Raw genomic sequence first — 24504 nt, 5'->3', positions numbered from 1 at the left:
GTCGAGCTTACTTATTAGAATCTCTGAAAGGAGAATTTAGAGGTCTCCTCATGAAAACCAACCAATTTACCTCTGTCCAACTTAAAGAGACACATTAGTGCAAACCCTCAGACAAGCCCATCTTATAAACAGCAAAACACATTGCTTTTTGGAAATGAAAAGAAAAATCCAAAGTCGCATCAACAGTAAAAAAGATGATCAAATACATAAATCAACCCATCCATAGCCTAAAGAATTAAAAGAAAACCCCAGTGTAGGAAAAGCACATATAAAAATGGAGAACATCTCCCCCAATTCAAAGAAAAAACTAACCAGCTGAATTGGGAGTTGACGGTGAGTTAGCTTGGCTTCCATGGGCTGACACATTGGTAGCAGTGACAGCTGTTTTGGCAGCATAAATATTGGCTTCCTCTTGAAATTTACCTATGTTCTTCTTGTACCGGATTCGTTTATTTCCAAACCAGTTTGATACCTAGAGAGGTTTAAAAGAAGAGGAGAAAGTTACCAAGTTCATCCTGCACAAATATCACAGAGGAAAAGGAAGAGCTTATGAGAGGGTTGAAGAGGTAGGCTCATTGGTCTCATCCTAGCTCTGATTCTGCAACATCGATTAAAAGATCTGAAGGAAGGGCTTGGAGAGGAGCAACGACATAAAATGAGATTCTCTTGCTTAATATAACACAATCTAGCAAAACCACTGTGACAAAGATTTTTCTAGGGAGGAGCTGCTCATTTAACTAGGACCCTTGTAGTTTAGGGCAAGCATTTTAAATCTGCTTACCTCTTAAGTATAGGACACTAAAATAAACCTAGCATTTCAGGAGAAATGCCTGTTACTTACCAATGCTAAAGCTGACTTTGGGCAATCAAAATATACAGACCTTTACATATTCAAAGAAATCTATATCAACATATGGGTGCTTTCATGGATGGATTAATTTCACATTTTTATTAGTTAAATAACTTCAATATGGACTAGATTCTTAGCTGCATTGTACTACTGACCTGAGGATCAATATAACTCAATCCAATAAATTTCACTAAGTATTTTGTGCAAAGCTTGGTGTTATCTACATGAGGAAAAACTGAAGCCTAGCACTGATTACTCCTTTGAATTCCAGGCTTTAAATGTTAACACCAATACACAAAATAAACGTAATTTACTTTCATTTGTTAACCTATTTCCTTCATGTGGCTCACAGCGGCTGTCCTGGCTTGATTCTATGCCCGTTCTCTTTATACCAAGACCTCTGCCAGACACAAGTGGAGACACAGTGAAATTCAAGTTTTACTCCCATAATCCTGCCTTAGGAAGCAGAGTTTTATATCCCATATTTCAGATGTGATTTCAAACTAAAATATTGTGGTTTTATACAATTACAAAACAAACCATGAATTTGGTGAGAGAAGGAGAAGTTGGTAACACATGTACCATAGCTTACATGTAATTTAATTTACCCCAACAATGGCAGTTCTTGCAAAACTACACTTATTTTTAAAGTGCATTAGCTAAATTAAAAAATCTTATAAAGCTATCCCTCATAGACCTATACAGCTCATACTGAAGCAGAAATGCCAAGCCTCTGTAATAAAAATCAAAACATAGCATTGCAATATTAGTAAACAAGAGAGAAAAAAACTCGAGAGAAAATGCTTTATTTATTGTAAATGCTGGTGCCTACAGAAAGAGAGTTAAACTGGAAGAGGAAGGGCATTTCTGGGTCCATTCAGGGGCCACTGCCTATCCAATTTCACTCCCAAACTCATGCTTTTCTTGATGTAACTTTCACTATTCATAGGAATCAATCATCATTGTGGTTGGGTTTTGACTTCTAAGTGGAACAGAGAGAGAGGAAAAGAGGCAGGGAGATTTTTTTCTGAGGTAACTGGATGAGCTGGAAGAAAGGGGGAAAGATGAAGGAAGTTTGGAACGACTTTTGAGGAGGAAAGAAAATGCCTGTGCTCTAATAAATTGGCTACATGAGAGAAGGTGAGAAGGAAGAGGGTGGAGAAGGGACCGGTCCTGGGATGATTCCTTTCTACAGGAGAATAGATGCTCATGCAGGGAAGATGCTGGGTCAGTTCAGGCATTTCCTGCATCGTCCACTAGGGGGATGTCATATGCCCTGAACAATGTATAGAATCGGTGTTTTCATTAATTAACTCACTGTTCAACAATCATTGACAAGGTCTACTATGTGCTAGGCACTAGGGATACAGAGGTGACTGACTTACTCCGAGACAGATAATGCAGAAGGAATCACTGATTCTCCGGGGAAAGTTTGGTTCACATTTTGAACACTAAGTTTGAAGAGCCCGTGGGCAGAGCCATGGTGAAGTCCAGTGGGAAGTAAGATATATGAGTTTGGCATTCCAGGAGAGAAGTCTCATGGGGATATTTAAAGAGAAGTATATTTGCAGCTGTGAGCACGGAGGGGGCCACTCCAATTCACTGTGTAGAACAGTGCTTTTCAAAGTCAAGTGTGCATGGAGGGCTTATGAAGACAGATCCCTAGCCTCCTCTCCTTTCCACCAGAGATTCTGATTCAGGACTGGGGTGAGACCCAAGACATTTTTTTTTTAATTGAAGTATAGTTGATTTACAAATCGTGTTAGGTTTAGGTGTACAGCACAGTGATTCAGTTACATATATTTTATATATATATATATATATATATATATATATATATATACACACACACACACAAATATATACGTATATTCTTTTTCAGATTTATTTTTCTCTTATAGGTTATTACAAAATATTGAGTATAGTTCCCTGTGCTATACAGTAAGACCCAAGAGTTTACATTTCTAACAAGCTCCCAGCTGATGCTGCCTTCTGTAGATCACGCTCCAAGCATTAGAATAGAGGAAGGGCTGTTCTGGGATCAAAGGAGAGGATGGTCAATAGATGGGTTTCTGTGTCTGAGCATATTTTGGTTTGGGAATCACAGGAGGACTCACTAGTAGGTGGATTTTAAAAGACTATGTGTCTTAAAAAATAATTAAGGACCATGGGCTAGGACATGATGAGATGGGGGCTAATGAAAGAACAATACTTTTAGGATAGGTAGAGATGGCAGATCCCCTAAGAAGACTGAGCAGGAGGCTGTGGCCCAAGAGGAAGGAGGAAACTCCGGAGAGAACAATGTCAAGAAAGCCAAAGTAGGAGAATTTCAAGATGGAGGGTGAGTATTAACCACCACCACAACAAAAACCCCAAGACAGGGCTTCCCTGGTGGCACAGGGACACCTGCCAATGCAGGGGACACGGGTTCGAACCCTCGTCCAGGACGATCCCACATGCCGTGGAGCAACTAAGCCCGTGAGCCACAACTACTGAGCCTGCGCTCTAGAGCCCACGAGCCACAACTCCTGAAGCCCGCGTGCCTAGAGCCCCTGCTCCGCAACAAGAGAAGCCACCACAATGAGAAGCCCGCGCACCGCAACAAGGAGTAGCCCCCGCTCGCCGCAACTAGAGGAAGCCTGTGCCCAGCAACAAAGACCCAACTCAGCCAAAAATAAATACATAAATTTAGTTTTAAAAAAACCCAAAGCAACAAACAAACAAACAAACAAAAAACAAGAAAGATACAGTCAAAGGCATCTCCTAGATTTGAGAACTAGAGATAGAGGGAGATTTAATATATCATGTGGTCCAACCAACCATGACTGGAGATGGGGCAACTAAGACCCAAATAGAAAGAGTGAGTTCCTAAAATCCCACGGTTGACTCGGCATAAACATGCTCCTAGCAAATGCTCGTTCTACGATACCATGTTGTCTCCCACTGGAACTTGTGTGGCAATGGTAGAACAGTCTGGTTATTGTTGGGAGGAAGTGATGTGATGGGGAAGGAAGAATGGTATCGCCCTGGGATGGATAGGGGAAAGAGAAAGGTGATACAATAGATGTAAGTAATCATTTTAATGGACACACTATTTGCACCCTGGATTTCCATAATGAAGGATGTGAAGGTTGCTGGGATAGGCCAAGATTCCATTTTTTATTCACATACAATACAGACTAGATCCTGAAGAGTTCATTCTATTTTCAATAGGGATTTGGAATTCCAAATCCCAGAATTTGAATTCAAACAATATAGCGATTTTCAGCTTTAGCGGCAGAAGATCCCATGACCGAAATTCACTGTTTGTGGGTTAGTGATATGGTTTATACCTGGAAACATGCAGCAAGCACCACAAAACATCAGTTCTCTTTACTTGTGGACAATGGGTCTAGATTTGGACAAGAATGGTTAGAAACCTAGATAACAATCAGGCCACCTGAATTAGACCACCGATGTTCTGCTTTCCCAGGGTTGCCAAGACTGGCAACGACCTTCCGCTGGGTCCAAGTACCTGAGGAAGGTCCAGGTTAAAAAGGAGACGATTCTTTCTGCCTTGTCCGAAAGGTGGTTTCCAAGGCTGCTGCAAAAATCACACATAGAGTGCTGGGGAGAGCCCGGCAATCTCTTCATCGCAGATCCCCTGTGTGGAGTTCTTTATTTTGACTAGACCCAATTCTGCTTAGCTAAACACAGGTTGATGGGATCAGCACCCAGTGGGGAGTAGCAGAGGCCAGGATTCAGCTCAAGGAAGTACAGATGCTCAGTTTATACAAAACAGCGTCTACTTCATTTACAAAATGTTAAGTGAAGTTTTTCACTAAAGTAGGCCTCTTCTCCCCAACTTCCCCCTCTCCCTTGCCCTTTTTGGAAACACTAGTACCTTTGATTCTCTTGCACATGACATAATTCTGAGGAAAGCTTTCTCTGAGAGATTTCTTGACTATCCCTACTGGTCTCAACTAGAGACTGGTGGTGGTATTTGAGGTTCAGACCGAGTAAGAAGTTTGGATGGATCCTTTGTGTAGACAAAATGTAGATACATATAAAACTTGCTGACCTTTCTACTTCATATTAATGCTGAACACTCCAGGTCCATAAAAATTTTATGTCACGTACCTTTCCACGTCAATAGGCACCTGTTACGGTTATTGCTCTTTGGGGGAAGGGGGCACTCAGTGACATTTTGTGCAATCATTCCAATGCAAGCATAGTGACACGTTAAAATTCCTACACTCCATCAGTTACAGAGTGAGGACATCAAGAGAGGACATTTGAGTCCCTTTCATTTAAAAGTTCCATTCACTGACTCTTAAAGTTCCTGGGTTGGGCAAAAACATGGGCCAAGGAATTAAGTATGCTTGAGAAAATAACATGAGAAAATCAGATGGCTTTCCAAGTACATGTAGAATTCTTCACCCATTTGAAGCAATGGAGAGCTCAGAGGGAAGAACCCTGTCCCTGTTTTTACACTGTACTTAGTCTTCTCCTACTTCTGCTGGCTCCTCTCAAGTTTTTCCAGGTACTGCCTTGGACACTCTCTTATGCACGTCATGTGCTGACCTTGCCATTTTAAGGCTTAAGTTGATGGAACTTACAAGGCATGAAAGTTCAGGAAAGCAAGACCTCCAAGACTCTGCACTGTGACTCCACCAGGGCCAGGCTATGGGCTGAGCCCTTTGAGGGCTTCTTACCTGGGACACTGTGATACCACACTTCTTGGCTAACTCCTCTTTGGCTTCCTCACTGGGGTAGGGGTTGCTGAGATGGGAATAGAAATATTCATTCAGGATTTCCGTCGCTTGCTTGTTGAAATTCCGTCTCTTCCGCCTTCATAAAGAGAAAGGAAACAACAACGACAACGGAAAAAAAAAAAGTTCACACCAAATACATATAAAAAGGGAGAGGAGAGGACCTACGTCTGGGAGAAGACCGTTTTTGGAGTGAAAAGTGAACAAGAGGAGATTTGAGCAAAGGGGTTGGATGCTGAAAGCATTCTTTAAATACTTCATTGTGTACTGTCGGGACACTAAGCAGAAGAACGATCACATGTATTATACAAATATTTATACAGAGTGGTGAGGGGCATGAAGTTTCAAAATTCCACCATCTTGGTTTTGAACCCTGGCCCAGCTGAATACCAGCTGGGTGATTTGGGACGCCTCTCCGAACTTCAGCTTCTTCAAATGACAGTCAAAAGAGTCAAACTGACCTCACGGGGTGACAGGGAGAAATCAGGTCATACATAGAGAGGACTCAGCACAGTGCCTGGTACATGACAAATACTAGGACTTACTGGGGATTCTTCCTACCAGGTTCCAGGCCTTGGGCCATACCCCCTCAGAGCCATCAATTCAAATTATTCACTTTTCACAACTAGTGAGGTAGCTGTGATTATTCCCATGTACCAATGAAGAACTGAGTTCAAAGGTCACTCAACTAGTAGGTTATAGGGCCAAAGTATCAATTCAGGTCTGCCTGACTACAGAACCCAGCCTCTTTTTTTTGTATACAGATTGCCTCCTGGCAATTACACAGAGACTCTGTAGCCATAAGTTAAAAATAATTTGTCTGGACTTCCCTGGTGGCACAGTGGTTAAGACTCCATGCTCCCAATGCAGGGGGCCCGTGTTTGATCCCTGGTCAGGGAACTAGATCCCACATGCATGCTGCAACTAAGGAGTCCGTGTGCCGCAACAAAGGAGCCCATGAGCCACAACTAAGGAGCCCACCTGCTGCAACTAAGGAGACTGCCTGCCTCAACTAAGACCCATAGCAACCAAATTAATAAATAAATATTTTTTAAGAAGTTATTTTCTCTCTGTTCTATCCCCATATAGGTGCATGCAACATTTTTAAAAGGCATGGGGAAGGGGGGCGAGAATGGATGGAAATTAACCCCCTGACTACTTGACCTCCCTTGAAAGAAGAAAAGCAGCACTTTCTAAGCAGGAACAGCTGCTAAATGGTAAAACATAAGCCCACAGAAATCTTTTTAATATATAGGTTGCTAAAATGAAGAAAACCACTTTTTGAATAAAAGCATTTTTCTTCTTAAAAGAAAAAGTGCTAATTGAACTAATTTAAAGTGAGAATCACTTTGTTGCCTCCTCCCTGCTAAGGCCTGAGGATAGCTGGGGTTTGCTTAGGGATGCCTGGCTCCTTGCAGATGCTGGCTGGCCCTCTTTGAGGGGGTGGGGTCTCTATCTTTAAATTAGCTCCATTAGCACTTCTGCCTTTCTAGCTTTCATCAAAGCCTTTTCCTTATGGGGAAAAAAAATTTCCAGAACATCCCTGGTTATGCCAGGATATTGAATTTTCTGATTTAGGCCAACAGAAAGCACCAATCGCCTTGCTAGACAGGAAATACAGCTAATATTGTATTTTCCGGGTCCCACTTGGATTAATTAACATAATAAAGTGCCTGATTTTACCGGATGAACACCATCTGTCCATAGGTATTAACCACATCTGCCCAGATTATGCCAAGCCCAAGTCACCCTCCCAAATCATGCTGAGTTTCTGGGTCACCCAGCATCAGAAATTGGGCAGATTGGATTAAAAGGCCCAACTAAAAAGGAGGCGTGCATTAAGAGCTCTTGCATGATGGGAATTTGAGGATGGTAGCCAAGTGGCTAACCCGGTCTCCAAGCTAGTCTTTGGATAACCTCTGGCTTCCTCTTGGCCTAAAGAAAACAGTTGTTTTAGGCCTGGGGAAGTGGCCCCTGAAGGCTCCCCTAATTGGGAGCTGTTTGCATTAGCATTACAGTGTATTTCTTGGGACTCTTCCAACTGAGCTCATAGGAAGCCTCTCTGGAATGAGCTGGGGTGCAGGGATGGTGCAGACAGCTGTTCCCGGCTCTCTCCTCCTGGTGACGTGCAATCTTCCTTTAGGTGGTCTCATCTACTCAGGTGGATGCACTTATCACCTTGTGCAGTGGCTGTCTCAATCTAGGGCCTTTGAAGCCCCAGAAGTAGGATTTTGCAGAGTTTCAAGAAACCCGGTAAAAATAATATAATTCTGACGATAAGGTTATTTGAACTAAGACACCTGGTTTCTTTGCTTTGGCTGGAAGCGTTTTCAGCTCGGTGAGTTAACATGTGTTATTTCAAGCCAACCAAAAGCTCTGATCATCAGTTATCCAGGTAAACTTAAGAAATGTGGAAGTTGATTAAATTTTAGGGATGGAACCTTTCAAATCACAGTGACTCGAGAGTGAGGAGCGTAGGCGCTGTGCACATATGTTGCTAACCACCAAATGTGTTATCTCTGACCAAATGCCTCTCCTAAAAGCCAACACCCCATTTACTACTGCATACCCCAGACACTTCCAACAAACTCTGTGTCTCTACGACTAGTATCACATTTCACCCAAACCAGCTCCATTTTCTTTTCTTTCCATATTATATAATGACATCACCATCGATACAGAGTTCATTGTATTTGCTAATTTGTTCGTCCATTCGTTTGTTTATTCCTTCAAATAATTGAGTACCTAGCACGCGCCAGCATCTGGGAGCGATTCTCCATTCTTCTTGTTCTCTTACTGGATAAACACTCTCTGTCCATAGGTATTAAGCACATCTGTCCAGATTATGCCAAGCCTAAGCCACTTTCCCAAATCATGCTGAGTTTCTGTGTCACCCAGCATCAGAAATCGGGCAGATTGGATTAAAAAGCCCCACTAAAAAGGAGGCGTGTGTTAAAAGCTCTTGCATAATGGGAATTTGAGGAAGGTAGGCCCCAGGGCAAGTCTTACCAGTTCTATTTTTCAAATCTATCCCTTTTGTTCCATCCTTAGTGTCATTGCTATTTTTGAAATGGGTTTAGAGGAGCCACAGTCTGTCATATAATGCTCTTAGTAGTGTTGTCCAACAGCACTTTCTGCAATGAGGAAAATAAATGTTCTCTGTTCTCCAATATAGCAGCCATCAGCTGCATGTGGCTATCGAGTGGCTGAAATATGGCTCATATAACTGGAGTGCTAAAGTTTTAAATTTTATTTACTTTAATTTTAATTAATTTAAATTTAAAATCAAGAAGCCACAGACTAGACTGTGCAACTCCATACTGATGCTTTCCCTAAATCATGGCCAAGCAACCCTCCCAGAAGGAGAGCATGGACTCACGGCCCTGGTGCACACCATCAAAGGCACGAAATGGCTCCAAAACCTCCTGCTGTAGTCTATTCCATCACATACCAATGTTTATCTTAAAATAAGAATATTTTCCTCCAAATATTTGAGTAAAATGGGGAAGGTTCTTCCTACTTATTCTGTATTTCCCCAGTTTGAGAAGCACACACCTCAACAGTGGTCTCCTACCGTTTCTTTGAATTCAGCTCATCTTCAAGAAAATCACTAGAGGAATTCCTCCAAACCATGGATCTGATCATGAAAATAATAATAATTAATAATAAATAATATATAATATACTGAACCTTACTATATTATAGCTGAATTACGGTGTGAATACTAGGTTCCAGACACTATACTTTTTTAATATATTATCTTATTTATTCTTGTGTAGAATTATCCCCATTTTAGAAACACAGAAACTGAGTCTTAGGGAGGATAAGCCACTTACCCCGGGTCACAAAGGTAGTCAGGGTTGTAGCAAGAATCTGAATCCACGAAGTGCAACTTGAGAACTTACACTATAAATTACTATATTCCCTCCTTAAACAGCTCAGAGTTTCTGTTGCTTCATAGGACCAAGTTGAAATCTTTGCTGGTACAGTTAAGGTCTTTCAGTGGATCTAGCCCCTCCCCAGTGTCTCATTTCCCTCCAATCCTACACATGCTCTACGTAATTTCATCCAGCTACATCATATGCTTCTCCATTCCCCAAAGACGCTCACGGCGTTCATGTTCCCTTGCCTTTTCATACCACCCTGTGTATTTCTCTCCAGCAGCATTTGCCACAAGTTTACACGTGTCTTCCCAACTAAACAGCAAATCCTCAAGGGGAGGAGCCATGTTTCACACATATTTGAAACCCCGCTGGCCAACACATAGTATGCATTCCAGTAAGTAATGCCTGTTGAAGTTGAATTATGTTGTTTACTTTGCTTCTGTGATTCCTTCTATGTGTTAAACAGCATACTCCTCTGGGACTCAGCACTGTCTGCCTCTCCCTGATTTTCGATTCTCTCTCCCCTTTGGGTAAACTTGGCAGATGTCCTTCCTGTGATCATGCGTAGTTTTATGCTGTTATAAGAGCACCTGTCCCAGGAGGACCCACATTTACATGCATTTTTTCATCTTTGTTATTCCAGTGGCTAATATAGCATTTGACAGAGAGTAAAAACTCAGAGAAGTAAATAAATCTAAATACACTGCCAGTTTGGCCAGACCTTATTGGATGTCCTTTCCTCTTTCTTACCGTCCCCTTTGCTAATCATTTTAGGTAACTCCATCTACCAGGGTGAACTGCAGAGGTGTACTTCCAACCATGTGTTTAGGTTCTTATCGCTCTCTCTAGCAAGATGTTATTTTTAAAAAACAAGATAGGGCTTCCCTGGTGGCGCAGTGGTTGAGAGTCCGCCTGCCGATGCAGGGGACACGGGTTCGTGCCCCGGTCCGGGAAGATCCCACATGCCGCGGAGCGGCTGGGCCCGTGAGCCATGGCCGCTGAGCCTGCGCGTCCGGAGCCTGTGCTCCGCAACGGGAGAGGCCACAGCAGTGAGAGGCCCGCGTACCGCAAAAAAACAAAAAAAAAAAACAAACAAAAAAAAAACAAGATAAAATTACTGTATTGCTAGAAAACCATTAAAAGGGTTTACAAGTTCTCTCTCTCAAAGAATTTTTGTAGTCCTGACAATAAGCTTACCAAGTTTTACAGCACAATGCTTGATACAAAGCTGAAATAATAAATGTTGAGTGAATGAACGAATGAGTGGAATTTTTAAGTTAAACTTTTCTGGCACTATAAGGAAGACAAAAAGGATATGACTTGGGGCTTCCCTGGTGGCGCAGTGGTTGAGAGTCCGCCTGCCGATGCAGGGGACACGGGTTCGTGCCCCGGTCCGGGAAGATCCCACATGTCGCAGAGCGGCTGTGCCCGTGAGCCATGGCTGCTGAGCCTGCGCATCCGGAGCCTGTGCTCCGCAACGGGACAGGCTGCAACAGTGAGAGGCCCGCGTACCGCCAAAAAAAAAAAAAAAAAGAAATAACTTTGAGTCAACCAACTCTTGAACTCCTCTGTACCGCCAAAAAAAAAAAAAAAGGATATGACTTGAGTGGACAAAACCTGGCCCAAATGCTCAGCTGGGGAGTGTGGAAGGCAGAATCCTAAGAAGATATGTAAGATTCCACCCTGGGGTACATCTCTTTCCCTTGAGTGTATGTGTTGGGGGGCACTGTGAAAATAACAGGATATCATTCCTGTGATTAAGTTACCAATCAGTTGACTTTGCGTTAATGAAACGGGAGATTAGGTTAAATCCTTAAAATGGTGACATTCTCCAGGAAGAAAGCAAGCAGACAACTTGTAAGCTGCCTATGGAGAGGGCAGCTTCTAGGATCTGGGGACTTCAGTTCTACAATCACAAGGAACTGAATTATGCCCCTACTGGAATGAGCTTCAGATAAGAGCGTGGCCTCAGCTGACCCCTGGATTGCAGCTTTGTGAGACTAGAGCAGAGAACCCAGGTTAGCCTACCCAGGCTCCTGAACAACAGAAACTGTGAGATAATAACTTTGTGTTGTTCTAAGCTGCTAACTTTGTGGTGATCTGTTCTTCAGCCACACAAAATACAAGGAATGTTACACAACAAAGCAGCAACATTCAATTCTGCATACCCGTGACATTACGAAGACTAATCCTGTTACTAAATCAAGTCCTCCTTGCATTTTGTCTTCCAAGAAATCTTTTCCGATGAAGCCCTGCCCATCCGACGCGTGGTTTAGAGAAGCACAAGAACATTAGCAGTGAATGTGTCTTTCTTAGTAAAGTGTGTTTAGCTAGCTTTCCCAATTATAGATAGCACTAGAAGCAATGATATTAGCTACCGCAATCAGGAAGTCCAGACAAACGTTTATTTTTGAGCTGGAAAAACCATTTGCTTAGCCTTGGGTTGGCACTTGGGGTCATATTTTTTCAGCGATACTAAATATACATACCTCTAAGTAAATGCTAATAACAAAGACAAAAGGTTAGTTGTTTTAGTTTTGAACCTTGGCTCAGAGGCAACGATTCAAAGGTTGCAGCCAAAGCAGGAAAGAGACCGTCTCTTACAGTGACTGTCCTTCTGGTGCCAACTGGAACAATCTAGGCAAAGGCTGGTGGAAGTGAAAGGAACTGTGTACAAAGCTCGCCTCGTTTCGCGTCTTTTAGAGTCTGACCTTCTGCTGGCCACAGCAGAGTTACTGAGAGAAGAAATCCTATGAGAAAATGATTCTGCTTCTCCCTTCTCTCTGATTTCTTTCTTGAAAAGAACCCAGTCTGGGCCCAATTTTTCTTTTTTTTTTTTCAGTATCTGCCAACATAAATGCCAACTCCAGCATTTTAACGAGGGGAGTTACCATGGGGATGTAAACAACACATGCAGAGTGGCAGCGGCCACAGCACAGGGGAAAGACCCAGACACAGGCCACCAGTCACTTGCACTTTGTACCGTGCGGAACGGCCTGCTTTAAAGAAGCCAGGCTGGCAGCAGGCCACAGGGTGAGGGCGATGCAGGGTCGGGGGGGCGGTCCTGATTCAGAGGGCCTGTGCATTCCCCCACTCATCACCATGCTCTGCTGGGAACAGCTCTCTTCATTTGTACTTTCTCTTGACTTACTCTATGGAATTCTATTAGCCCAGAGATACAGTTTGCTAGCTGGCGTTCTTATTTCATATTCCACGTGACCCAAAACACAATGAATAAAAGGGAGTTTAGGAGGTGCCAGGGAGTTTTAAAGAGGTCTGTGAACTCTAAAGACCACACTGGTGAAGAGAGAGATAAGTACGGGTAAGAGAGCTGAATACTACATGATTTCCGGGGTGAAAAAATTTAAAAAGCAGAGCATTTGGGTGTCTGAATGAAAAGGAACAAAACTGCAAATTATTAAATGGTATATGACCCTGACATACCTAATGTTTCAATAATAAAAATCATATGTTGGGATTATATTCAGGAATTGAAACAATGAATGATGAAATCTGCATTTATAGAAGATGGCTAATTTAAGATGAACTGTAGATCACAAAGGATATCCACACTCTGAAAACTTATTTATTAGGTCAATTATCAACACACTCCCCTAGAGTAGATGAAAGATATGATATCACCATTTTACAGGCTGGATAACAGAAGCCAAAGAAATCAACAGGATTTGTACAAATCCATTGGTCTAGAGGGTAGGAGGACCAAGAACTGATTATTTGTTCTATAGTCTCAGTTTTTGTCATAAAGGACCTTTCTATCCGTGATTTCAACCGAATTCTTTGACCTCACAAATTAGGTCACAAGTTAATGTCAGATAGAAAACATCAAATCTTGATTGAAAATCTGGCCCATATCAGACCAGTCCCTCACCCCTGTACGCCCAAGGGACCATGTCTTCTTCATCTTTTCATCTCTGTGCCCCTAAAACTCAGCCCAGAGTAGGACACATGGGAATCTAGTTATAAATATTTGTTGACTCGAACTGGGTGCCCTCTCTGCCTACATATACTGTGGCAAAGATTCCCAGCTCTCAATCAGAACTTTCTGGGAGAAAATATGTCATTGCACTATCTAGTAAGACCTGTATGGGCCCATAGTTACAAACTATTCCTGTGAAAGAGACACCTAGCGGTATGAAAACAAAAAGTCCTGCTTTTTCTGTCCCTGTAGCTTAGTCATCCTTGCTTCTCATGAAGAGTGAGTAAGCAGCGGCCATAAAAAATACCCCCTCCCATGACACGTTTTCCTGGAGCCGTATAAAACCAATGGTCATCCACCCTCTCAGCACTCCTTTCCCTGACCTAAGAACATTTCTCAGGCTACCACTTGGCTTAGCCTTGAACATGATGACAACGGAGTCTTTGGAGAGGGCCAGCCGTGGATTCCAACCCTGGATCAGTGGGTTCTCCCAAAGGACAGACCCCTCCTGGGGACTCACCGCGCATCCAGAAACCGGGAACGCAGGATCATAACGGCCTCACACGTGCTCTGCTTCAGCTGCATCTGGATGGAGCTGAACTTGCGGTGGATGATACTGACCATCCGCTCGATCTCCTTCGGGGAGATGGGCCTGGTCCGGCTTTGCTCTCGCAGGAGATTCATCACGTGGGTGGTGAACTCATTACATGCCTGGAACGGCAGGATGACACACATGGGGTGTGGGGAGGGTCCAAGCCTCAGCACACTTGACGTGAGGCTGTGTAAGTCTTTTGCTAGAGACGTGTGCAGGTAAGGAAAGTGGGCTAGTTTGTGGCATTTTGTCAAATCGGAAAAAATAAATGATGCCTGGAAATCCCTTTCAGCCCATCTGATTATAATTTTGGGCCATGCTGTGGATTTTTTTAAAGGGAAAAGAAAATTCTTACGTATTTTTCAAAATCAATTATTTTTCATGACTTTACTACTATGAAAGATGAGAACATGGACACTAGTATAAAACACACTTCACAACCCTTCACCCCAACGTTAACAGTCAAAGAGAGTTTGGGGCCAAACATAGCATGAACTTTCTGTCTTGCCCTTATCTCTGATATGTTAAAGCTTCCAAATATTCAATTCAGCATAAACAGCCCAAAGAGTGGAATCATGGACTTAAAAGCTCTGATAACTCTTCTGGGAGATTTCTCATCCATCTATTCCTACTTCTACTTTTATCGTAAGGACTCCCTCCTATGCCGGTCTTCCGAAGATCTGCTATGTCTATAACACAAAGGGAAGAGGTTAAAAAAAAAAAAACAGCATCCAAATATGAATTAGAGGATCCAGGAGTTATCCCTGCAGAAAGGAAAACTCTCAGGTTAGAGACCAACATACTCTCAGCTCTGGAAGTGAAACCGGAGATCATTTTTCCCACCTCCTTATTTTACAGTTGGGAAAACTGTGGCTCCAAGAGACGAAGGGCCCACAGCAAAAAACAGCAGCTGAGGCAGGACCCGAACACATCCTCATCCAGACCAGGGTGTCTGTTCTTTCCCAGACCCTGAATCTGCTCCTCAGGGCACCACTGCCCTTTCTCTTAGTTACCATTACTTATCATCTCGGTAGTCGGGTTTTATTAGTGAACATTCAATAAAATATCTACTCACAGGTTAACTCACAGTAATGTTGTAAAACTGTATAAGATTGTTAACAAAAAAAGGCAACTCGATGCCGTGAGGCTTGAAGAACTAAGGACTCAAAGGGTTCAACTTAATATTGACAGCGGAAACACGCCCATTGAGGCTAACACTGCATTGCCCTTGTTTTTTACAGCACCAAGCCCTTCCTAGCTGTCAGTTATGCAGTAACAATAACATATTTACAGTTCATTTCTCCAAGAAATCCTTCGAGGTCGGCTGGCCAGAGATACAAAGGCAGATGCATCCACTGGGCTGTCTACACTGGGGGCTGGGAGGCCTGGGTTTTGACCTGCCTCTGTGAGTATGTGGGTAAATCCTTTCACTACTCAGGACTTCGTTTTATTTGTCCGAGAGTGGATTTAATCATTCCTAACCCTTCAGCAAGGCTAGCAGTGCCCGTGCTCTTATGCAGTGACCTGCAGATGGAGTAAATCACTCACATGAACGTAGCAGTGGGCTAAGAGCCCAGACTGCCGCGTTCAGGTCCTGCGCTGGAACTCACTTCGCTCTGGGGCCTTGGTTAGTTATGTAAGATCCCTGGATCTCGTCTTCCATATTTGTGAAATGGGGGTGACAGTACCTCAAAGGGTGTGGTAAGGACTACATGAGTTACTGTCTTTGTGTCTGGCCATATAAATTGTGTCATTATTATCTCTTCAAAGTACGGAGAACTTAGAAACCCAGCATAGGATCACGATTGGGCAAACCTCTCCAGGCTTCAGTCTGCCCCGTGGTAAAACTAAACGGGGTCACAAATACCTTCTTTCTAGGCTGCGGGCATATGCTGCAGACAAAATCCACAGAAGATCAGGTCCAAGAGCAGTTTGCTCTTACTAAGAAAACTGCTACCTAAACACAAGATCTTAGAATAAGCTTCATCTCTCCCCAACCTCAACAAGGGAGGGAGATAAAACCTGGCAGCGAGTTGGCGGCAAGTCTATGAGAAGTCGGGGTGGGGCGTGGTGGGGGGAGGCACGGCAGGCATCCTAAGTGGCTTTCCGGAGAAACGCTTCATCCCCCGCTGGGCTGCAGCCCCCCCCCCCTTGCTGGGGGCTCACAGGGAGGAGGGACTGGATGTGAAGGAGATATTGTCAAGTGCACTTGCTCTCTGCTGGGGAGCCACAGTGCTCGGCTAATAATGATGTGCTTCATTACGGTGAATAAAAATACTCACAATACCTGATGCTTATTTAGGGCATTGGATCCCGGGCCCCTTTCTGCTCTGCCCCAAACAGACAGTGGAGTCTTTTCACCCACTGCTGAGGTGCAGCAAGACAGCTGCTCAACAGCTGCTCGGGAACACACAGCAGACAGCGCAGAGGAGTTCCAAGTCCATTTTAGACAGACAGAACACAGTGATCCAGATTTTTCCAGGACCTGAACTACCCACGTCTCCTCCTCAGTTCCCCCAAGCTCGGCACCTTCACAAGCTGTGCTGCTCCCATGTAGCCAGGCGCTCCTGATGGAATTGGGAAGCGTGGGGATGACAATCGTTAATTAAATAGGACCCTCGCCGGCTGAAGGTTTCTGGGACAGAGGAGACTCTGCTGCAGACTGCCCGAAAGATAGTACACCTCCTGGAGCTACCCCTCCAGCTGCCCCCAGAAAGCGGACGCTTTCTGAAAGGAGACGTCCCAAGTTCCAGGGCAAAGGCCCTTCTGGGAGCAGCCTACCCAAGAGAAGCTCTCTTAGAAAATCCTGCTTGAGTTTAAGCAAGACTTGAAGCCTCCTTCCTGCACTTCTCTTCAGCCCACCTTCTTCTCTTACTGCTTCAAACTGGATTTGGCCGCCAATTTCAGCAACGAATGTGACTGGGATTTTAAGACTTTCTTGGCTGTGAGTGGACCTGACCCACCTGGGTTCAGCCTTAGAGACAGCCTTGTCAATGCCCTGGCAGCATTATTCACAAAAACTGAAAAGTGAAGAACTCTGCAAAACTACAAGAGTATCGTTTTTTAGAATAGCACTTGGAACAAAATTCAGGTTTCTGGATATCACGGTTTTATCTATTAGAATATGCTAGCTCTTAAATACCTTAGCTTCCAACATGATCTGCTGAAAAAGTGTTTTACCAGCCCCTTTTAATGAAGAAAACAATTTCCTTCTTTTCTTTTGAATGAAAGTCTCTAGAAGCCTTCTTTATCTAATAACCTCAGGGTGAAACAATGGCTGACTCATGTTGGGGTTCTTTTCGGGGGGGGGGAATGGGGGATGGGTGAGTAGGGTTATGGTAGCTACTTACTGGAAAGCTAATTGATCCTCTGGTTATCTACCATCACCAAACTAAAATCAAAACAAAACAAACCAAAACAACAGAATCAACTCTTAAATAGTCAGTTTGGTAACCATCTAGGTACTACTGAAACAGAGACTGACATTTTTACTAAGGTTTCCTATTTTTAAGAAATCTCCCGCAAGGAATGATTACAGAAAAAAATGAAGAAGATCTATCTCTCAGACATACTAACTAGAAGGTTAATGGCATAATTTCCTTATAATCTGCTATTTATATAATTAACAATACAACTAATATTAATAAATTATTAAGCACATAGAATATGTTAAACAGTATTCAGTTCTTACCCAGAAAATGCCCAAAGAAATAAGGAAATGATTTTTTAGTGTTTTTTAAGAATAACAAATACAGACTACTACTACATTTACCTGATTTGCTCTGTACTGATGGAGCTTTTCCTTAAGCTCCCAATTTCCAGCATGATTATTATTCAGAATAGGTAGATATCTATGAGAAGTTTCTGAAGAAGAATAGTTCTTTTATCACTAGCCTCTCTTAGACAGCATCAATCTAGTCCATGAAAGTAACAGAGAGGTCAAGCCGGTTACTTCATTGTCTACAGACGTCCACACTTGTTCCATATTAAGTGCGGCTGGCTGGGTATTGTTCCAATAAGAGCCCTTGGGCCAAGGGTCAAAATCTGGCTTCCAGGGCCAACTCTGTCCCTCCTTTGGATGTGTGACCCAGATACATCACCTAACCTCTTTGACCTCCAGTTCCCCAGCTGTATCGAAATGGAGATGATGACAGTACCTGTCTGGAGGACCCAGCCTTAAAATTACCTTGAGGAACAAGTGCAGTTAAGTTGACAAAAGTGCTTTAGTCATTTTGGATGAGGATGGAAGAGTGAGACAAGGGGGGGTTAAATCAAGGAAATAGTCCGTTCGTCTATGTTGCTGGCAACCTGAGCTAAGAAGAAAGCCAGTTTTAAACGCCATCCAGCCTAACATCCATTCCAGTTGTGGGTTTAGGGAGGAAGCCACACTCGTCGTGTACGCCTGGAGTTTGGCATGAGTTAACCTGGATACTAGGTCGAGATAGGTTGTTACGCCAGAGGCCAAGCTTAGCAGTGAAGGTAAAATAGGGAAAGCACAGAGTAGGAAGAACCCAAGAGGCCAGCTAGGGACCTTGTCAGCAAACGTCCCCATGTGTCTTCCCAAGTTATCCCATTAGTTGGGGCAGACTCTGAACCCTAACATGATGGCCCAGGTGGGGAAGCTGTCATAGATCAGCCAGCTTACTTGAGCTCAGCCTCTCCTGGGAACTGAGGAAATGTCTACACGAGCCTACACCGTGTTAAGAAAGTTTGTTCTTTCCCAGGAAGGTGGAGGGTGATGATCCACAGGTTCTTACCACAAGATTGCTTTTATTTTCCTCCCCTTGAACCCTCCCTACACCTTGTCTGATGGCTGAAATTCACCACGCTTGGCTTCCAGCTTCACACCTTTTTCCCTCATAAAAGAAGGGACTTTGTAGAAATCCATTTCAAAGGTAGATAGGAGTGCAATAATGAAACTTTCTTCACTTTAAATTTTAAAATGCCTATTTCTATTTTAAAATTTAAATTTTCTATTAAGTTTGCATTTGCCTTCTACCTAGACAGTCATAAGTGGACAGTACAGGATCTTCCACTTTTTGCTTTTTCTCCCCTTTCTTCTGTGACCCTTAAAAAAGAAAAGAAAGCCATAAACCTAACAATTCAATGCAAGTAAGTTAACTTAGAACTTCAGGACAATGTCACATCCAAAGAGATGACAACAAATATATCTATAAATAATGGGAGGGCAGCCTGATGTTAAGGGACTCCTAATAAAGTAGTATTGCTCATACGGACCAGCGGAAACAATACTGATATTTAAATTCACATGTGGGGTCTTCCCTGGTGGTGCAGTGGTTAGGAATCTGCCGGCCAATGCAGGGGACACGGGTTCGAGCCCTGGTCCGGGAAGATACCACATGCCACGGAGCAACTAAGCCCTTGCGCCACAGCTACTGAGCCTGTGCTCTAGAGCCCGTGAGCCACAACTACTGAGCCCACGTGCCACAACTACTGAAGCCCACGCGCCTAGAGCCCCTGCTCCGCAACAAGAGAAGCCACCGCAATGAGAAGCCCACGCACCGCAACAAAGAGTAGCCCCCGCTTGCCTCAACTAGAGAAAGCCCACGCACAGCAACGAAGACCCAATGCAGCCAAAAATTAATAAATAAATTTTAAAAAATTCACGTGTGTGTGTGTGGGGGGGGGGCCTCTAGTAGAGAGGGGCGCTATTATAATTAGAATACTGTACAACATTTATATACTGTTCTATGACTTAAAGCCTTTCTTAGCCTTTCCTTCGTATGATTTTTATGGCTCTTTGATATCCTAGACTCCAAATCCACAGCTCTTTGCCAAAAACCCCCAGCTTTTAGGGTATAGTATGTGGACCACTGGATCGCAGAGACCATTTAGTGGAGTGTTAGGACTGGAATTCAACTTTGTCTGACTCCAGGGGTCCCCTGAGACCCTCTACTCTTCTTATAGCGGGAGGCGTGTCTCGTATTGCATACCATATATAAAAAGCAGAACATGTTTGACTCCTATTTGAACTGAATCTAGGTAGAGCGAGGGACTTTAGTATCCGTTCCCATAGGATTCCATGAGCACCATGACCCTCTGCTCATGACCCTGAGAGCCCCGGGGCTGCATGCGCACAGGGAAACACTCCAGAGCTCCAGGAACTGAGTTTTCCTTATATTGACTATGGATGTTTTCTGAAATCATCATTTACAACTTCGACTTTTTTTTAATGGCTTTATCTCTAGTTTGCCTTGGTTTTCAACAGTGGACACCAAGGACTCGGTGGGCTCAGGTTCAGCAAGTGGCTCTGGGGTGAGGCCAGAGATGCTGGACCCCAGATGTCAGTCTCCAGGAAAGGCTGCCCGCCTCGGCGCCCACAGCCCTGAGTTTCCTGATGCCTCCGTCCTTTTCCTGAAGGGCTGGGGGGGCCCAGACCCCACAAGGCTGTGGTTACCTGCTCGTATTTCTCCAGCTCCGTGTGGTAGATTTGTCTGATCTGCGAGAGTTTGGCTCTGTAATCAGAATGCTCCACCGAATTGTCGGAACCGGCGCCTCCAGAAGCTGCCGCCGCCGCAGCCGCCGCGGCCGAGCCGCCACCCTTCTCTGGCCCGGCCACCCCCTCCGCCAGCAGCATGTTGTCCAGTCGCATCAGCTGGGGGTCTGTTGGCTCTTCTTCCTGCGCTCCCCGGATACTCAAAACTGCGGGAAGACCCAAAAGAGTGGGGAGGTGTTAAGAGTAACCCAACGAAGCAAAGTTTAACAACAACAAACTCCCAATGTATCGTTTGGCTAAGTCTCAAATTACTTGCAATATGGCATCTGAGCAATGGGTTGGAAAAAGAGAGGAATTGGGGGAGGAGAAAATGCAAGGAGAGATTTGCTTTGTTCCCCAAGTTAATTATATCCCATCATATGAGGTACCTAGCATAGTCCAATTGATGGAGGCAGAAAGTAGACCAGTGGGTACCACGGGTTGTGGGGAGGGTGGGGATAAGAAGTTCGTGATTAACCGGTACAGAGTTTCATTTGGGGAAGATGAAAAAGTCCTGGAGATGGATGGTGGTGATGGCTGCTCAACAATGCGAATGTACTTAATGCCACTGGACTGTCCACTCAAAAACAGTTATAATGATAAGTTCTAGGTTATGCATATTTTATCACAGTGAAAGAAATTTCAAATCTACAAAAAAATTAATGATAGCAATATAATTTTCACTTTCATCCCCAAACTGCCAAATTTTAATTCAAGGAAAAGCATTTCCTTCTTCATTTCTAATTTTAGATTTCTGTGAGGTTGTGGTTTTCCACTCATTGACTTTGTAATATTCGATCAGCCTAAATTTTCACCTCCAAAATAATCTAAGCCAGGCAAATCCAGTTAATTTGGAGTGAAGTGTTAAACCTCTCCCCTGGACTAGGGACTTCCATCTCCCCACATTGAGATCAATCTGTTCCAGGTGATAAGAACTCCATCCTGGTACAAACAAGGGTGAGGTCCTTTTAACAAGCTGTCTCAGGGATTCAGAGAAGCCGGTATTCTGATAGGATGGAGAAGGCTCAGCTCTGTTAGAGGCTCTGCTTTTTATTAAAACACCATGACCATTTGTGGGGGACGAGGGGGTGATTTGGACTGAAAGAGATCAAGTGATTTAGTAAATCAGCAGAAGAGCTAGGCAGTCTCTTTTTACTACCTTCATACAACCTGCCATAAAGTAAATCACTCATCTGAGCCCAGTTTACTTGTCAACAGCCAAGTCTTTGTTGAGAGCAAACACGAAAAGAATTTCCAATTAAAAACAAACTGAGGGTAGGAAAAGGAGGAACACGATTAAAGACAGAGGAGAAGGCGTCCCATGCCGGTTCACATCTTGGGGATGGAGATGGCAGGGTCTACGCGGCCTGGTGGGTATGTGAACACTGGTGCAGCCAGAGAGCCCAGAGCTGTTTCCAGCCAGGATGCATCTGGTGAGCACCACGGGGACGGTGCCAGGTGCAGTTGTCTCCTGAGCCCTAGCAAGGCAGCCCCACAGGGTTGTGACAGGGAAGGTGGATCTGAGCTCAATCCAAGGGGACATGTAGACATTCAGGGCATTTCATCACGTATAATACCAGCATAACTGCTGGCTGTGTCCACATGCTCCTGGCTTCTAACAGGCATGACAAGAAGCAACCTTGGAAGCTGTTTCAAAGGAAAGCCCGATTCCTGTGCTAAAAGGAAAACGGCAGCTTTGCTTTCATGAAACAGGAGACAGTCAAGTGGAAGGTCAAGCCATGTGGACCAGGGCTGGCGGTTAGGAACACGAGGATTAAAGGCACGGGGTAGGGACACGTGCCCCCCACACCCCATGAAGTAAGAAAGGACGGGAGGAGGGAAAGGAGGACGTGGGGAAGGCAGTTAGCTGGGGAGGAAAGAAGGAAGTCCTCCCTGACGCCCAACAAGCCACACTTCAGGACCCAGGTTCTCCTCTTGCATCTGAATTTTTAATATTTTGCTGCACTAAAAGAAAATTGCTACATTGTTAATGGCACAGGTTAGGGGATCCTGGAGGTTTATTTTGTGGACCTTTTTCCAATGACATCCTTTTTTTGTAATGGGAAACTGTCCCTTTGATCTTAGAATAATAAAGATTTAGTCATGTTATTCAGTTCCTCGAATTTATTTACTCAGATCTACAAAGCCCTCAGAAGAACATATCACTAACAAAGGTTTCCTTAAGAAAGGAAATGAATGCAGTACCCATTTCCTGAATACCAGTCCCTAAAGGTGGGGAAAAGAATGTGACCCCGCAAGGAGCTAGGCTTAGAGCCCAGGAACCCTTCCTTCCTGGCCTGTACAGCCCAGTGAATGCTTCCAGATGAGGGCATTTACGTGGGGTTTATGGATGTTTCTGCAGTGAATTTTATTGAATGAATTTTAATTACCAACGACAAATATCTATGGGCCATTTACAAATGACAAAAGAAAAAGAAGATCAACTCTGAGCCATTCTGTAATTGTTGCACTTTTGCTTGATCATTAAAAAACTGGTGCTGAGGCAAAACTTGACACTAATACGGCCAGTGTATCCCAGAAGAGGCTGCACACTTTGGCTGACGGGAAACCTCCCCAAGATGCTGAGGCTGGTTAACACCGGAGCCGGGCAGTGATGCCTCCAAGTGCTTCTTCCTCATCACTCTATAACAATCCTTCCTGACAGATCCAGCACTGAACAGATCTTGTGATGGTTTCCGGTCGCAACAATGGTAGCAAAGCAAAATATAATCATGTCATCTTAATGGTGAAGACGCCACTTTCCCAGGGCTACCTAAACACTGCGTTACCTGAGGTGGTGATGAGCATTGTCAGATAGCACCTGTGCCTAAGACTGACCTGCTCACCCCATTAGCTTGCTCCTCTAGCAAAGTTCAATTCGTTGTGAGAGGAGAAAGAGAGGCAGAGAGACAGGCATGCACAGACCAAAGTGCTGGCACTAGTTCCTCCAGGTACCAGGTAGGTGACTAGGTGGGCGTGTTCCTACTAGTATTCCCCATGTGTCCAATATTTACCTCTGAGAATATTTTCCCTTTCCAGCCTCTCTCAGTTGCACCCACGCCCATGCCCCACTTTTTCGTTTAAACAATCAACGGGAAGCACGAAACGTCCACACAAACTCTGTACACCTACCTAATTAATATTTTTCTTGGTCTTGAAATCTAACTGGTTTTAAATGAAATAAGAGAGCAAATTGCTAAAGCTGGCCAAGGACACTGAAAGGATACAGCGTTAACCCCCTACCCACCAAAGAAGTTCCAGGACTAGCACAGAGGGTGAAGCCGTAATCTATACTGACTCTTATTTTTTCCCCGCTCAGGTACGAAAGATACATTTAGTTGGCGGGAAAAAAACACACACACGCAGAGTAAGAGTGTTATCATTTCGCTTAGCTTTTATATAATTTGATGAATCCTGTAAACAAATACTCTTCAAAAAGAAATTTGGATTCACTGAGATTTAATATAATTGATTTCTAAATGTGGCCAAGAAGAAATTGGTATGCTAGAAATACAATGTACCATAACATCAATGGTGCTTGCATTTATATTCAGAGTTCAGGACACATAAATTGGCCCCAAACCAGAGATCTGAAGAAAATAAAAGAACAGAAAAATGTGGAAAAACAAAAAACCCAACAGTCTTCTCCAAATTACACCCTTTAAATTATACTCAAATGATTGTGAAAATAGAAATTTCAGAGTATGTCTCAGAACCACCATCATAACTATCCACACACACACACACACACTCACACACACACACACACACACACGATATAAACAAAAGAAAACTTTCCTCTTCCACTATTTTACATGGAAGATTCTGGTTCTGAGGGTCTTGGACTGTGTATGTGTGCTGGGCAGAGGCCCGGATGGACCAATAAACAGCACTGCATGTACAGGTTTCTGCCCAGAAGGAGCAGCATCCGTACCACTATAAAAATGGGTGTTGGGGCTTCCCTGGTGGCGCAGTGGTTGAGAGTCCGCCTGCC

At 43.9% G+C, this 24504-nt stretch overlaps 1 protein-coding gene across 4 annotated transcripts in view; it reads right to left on the bottom strand.

Moving 5' to 3' along the window:
- Window positions 1-24504, bottom strand: part of PBX1 (PBX homeobox 1) — a 320664-nt gene that overhangs the window by 70521 nt on the left and 225639 nt on the right. For all 4 annotated transcript variants that reach the window (XM_024741979.1, XM_024741982.1, XM_024741978.1 and 1 more), the window contains exons 3-6: window positions 20433-20677; window positions 13943-14133; window positions 5545-5680; window positions 313-472 (exon numbers count right to left, since the gene is read on the bottom strand). In XM_024741979.1, coding sequence (XP_024597747.1) covers window positions 313-472; window positions 5545-5680; window positions 13943-14133; window positions 20433-20677 — 732 coding nt within the window. The remainder of the gene's footprint in view (window positions 1-312; window positions 473-5544; window positions 5681-13942; window positions 14134-20432; window positions 20678-24504) is intronic.

This window comes from Neophocaena asiaeorientalis, unplaced genomic scaffold, assembly GCF_003031525.2.
Source record: "Neophocaena asiaeorientalis asiaeorientalis breed wild unplaced genomic scaffold, Neophocaena_asiaeorientalis_V1.1 scaffold283, whole genome shotgun sequence".
NCBI classification, from domain to species: domain Eukaryota; kingdom Metazoa; phylum Chordata; class Mammalia; order Artiodactyla; family Phocoenidae; genus Neophocaena; species Neophocaena asiaeorientalis.
Note: the sequence above shows the minus strand (reverse complement) of the source record. Positions and strands in the feature narration are given on the sequence as shown.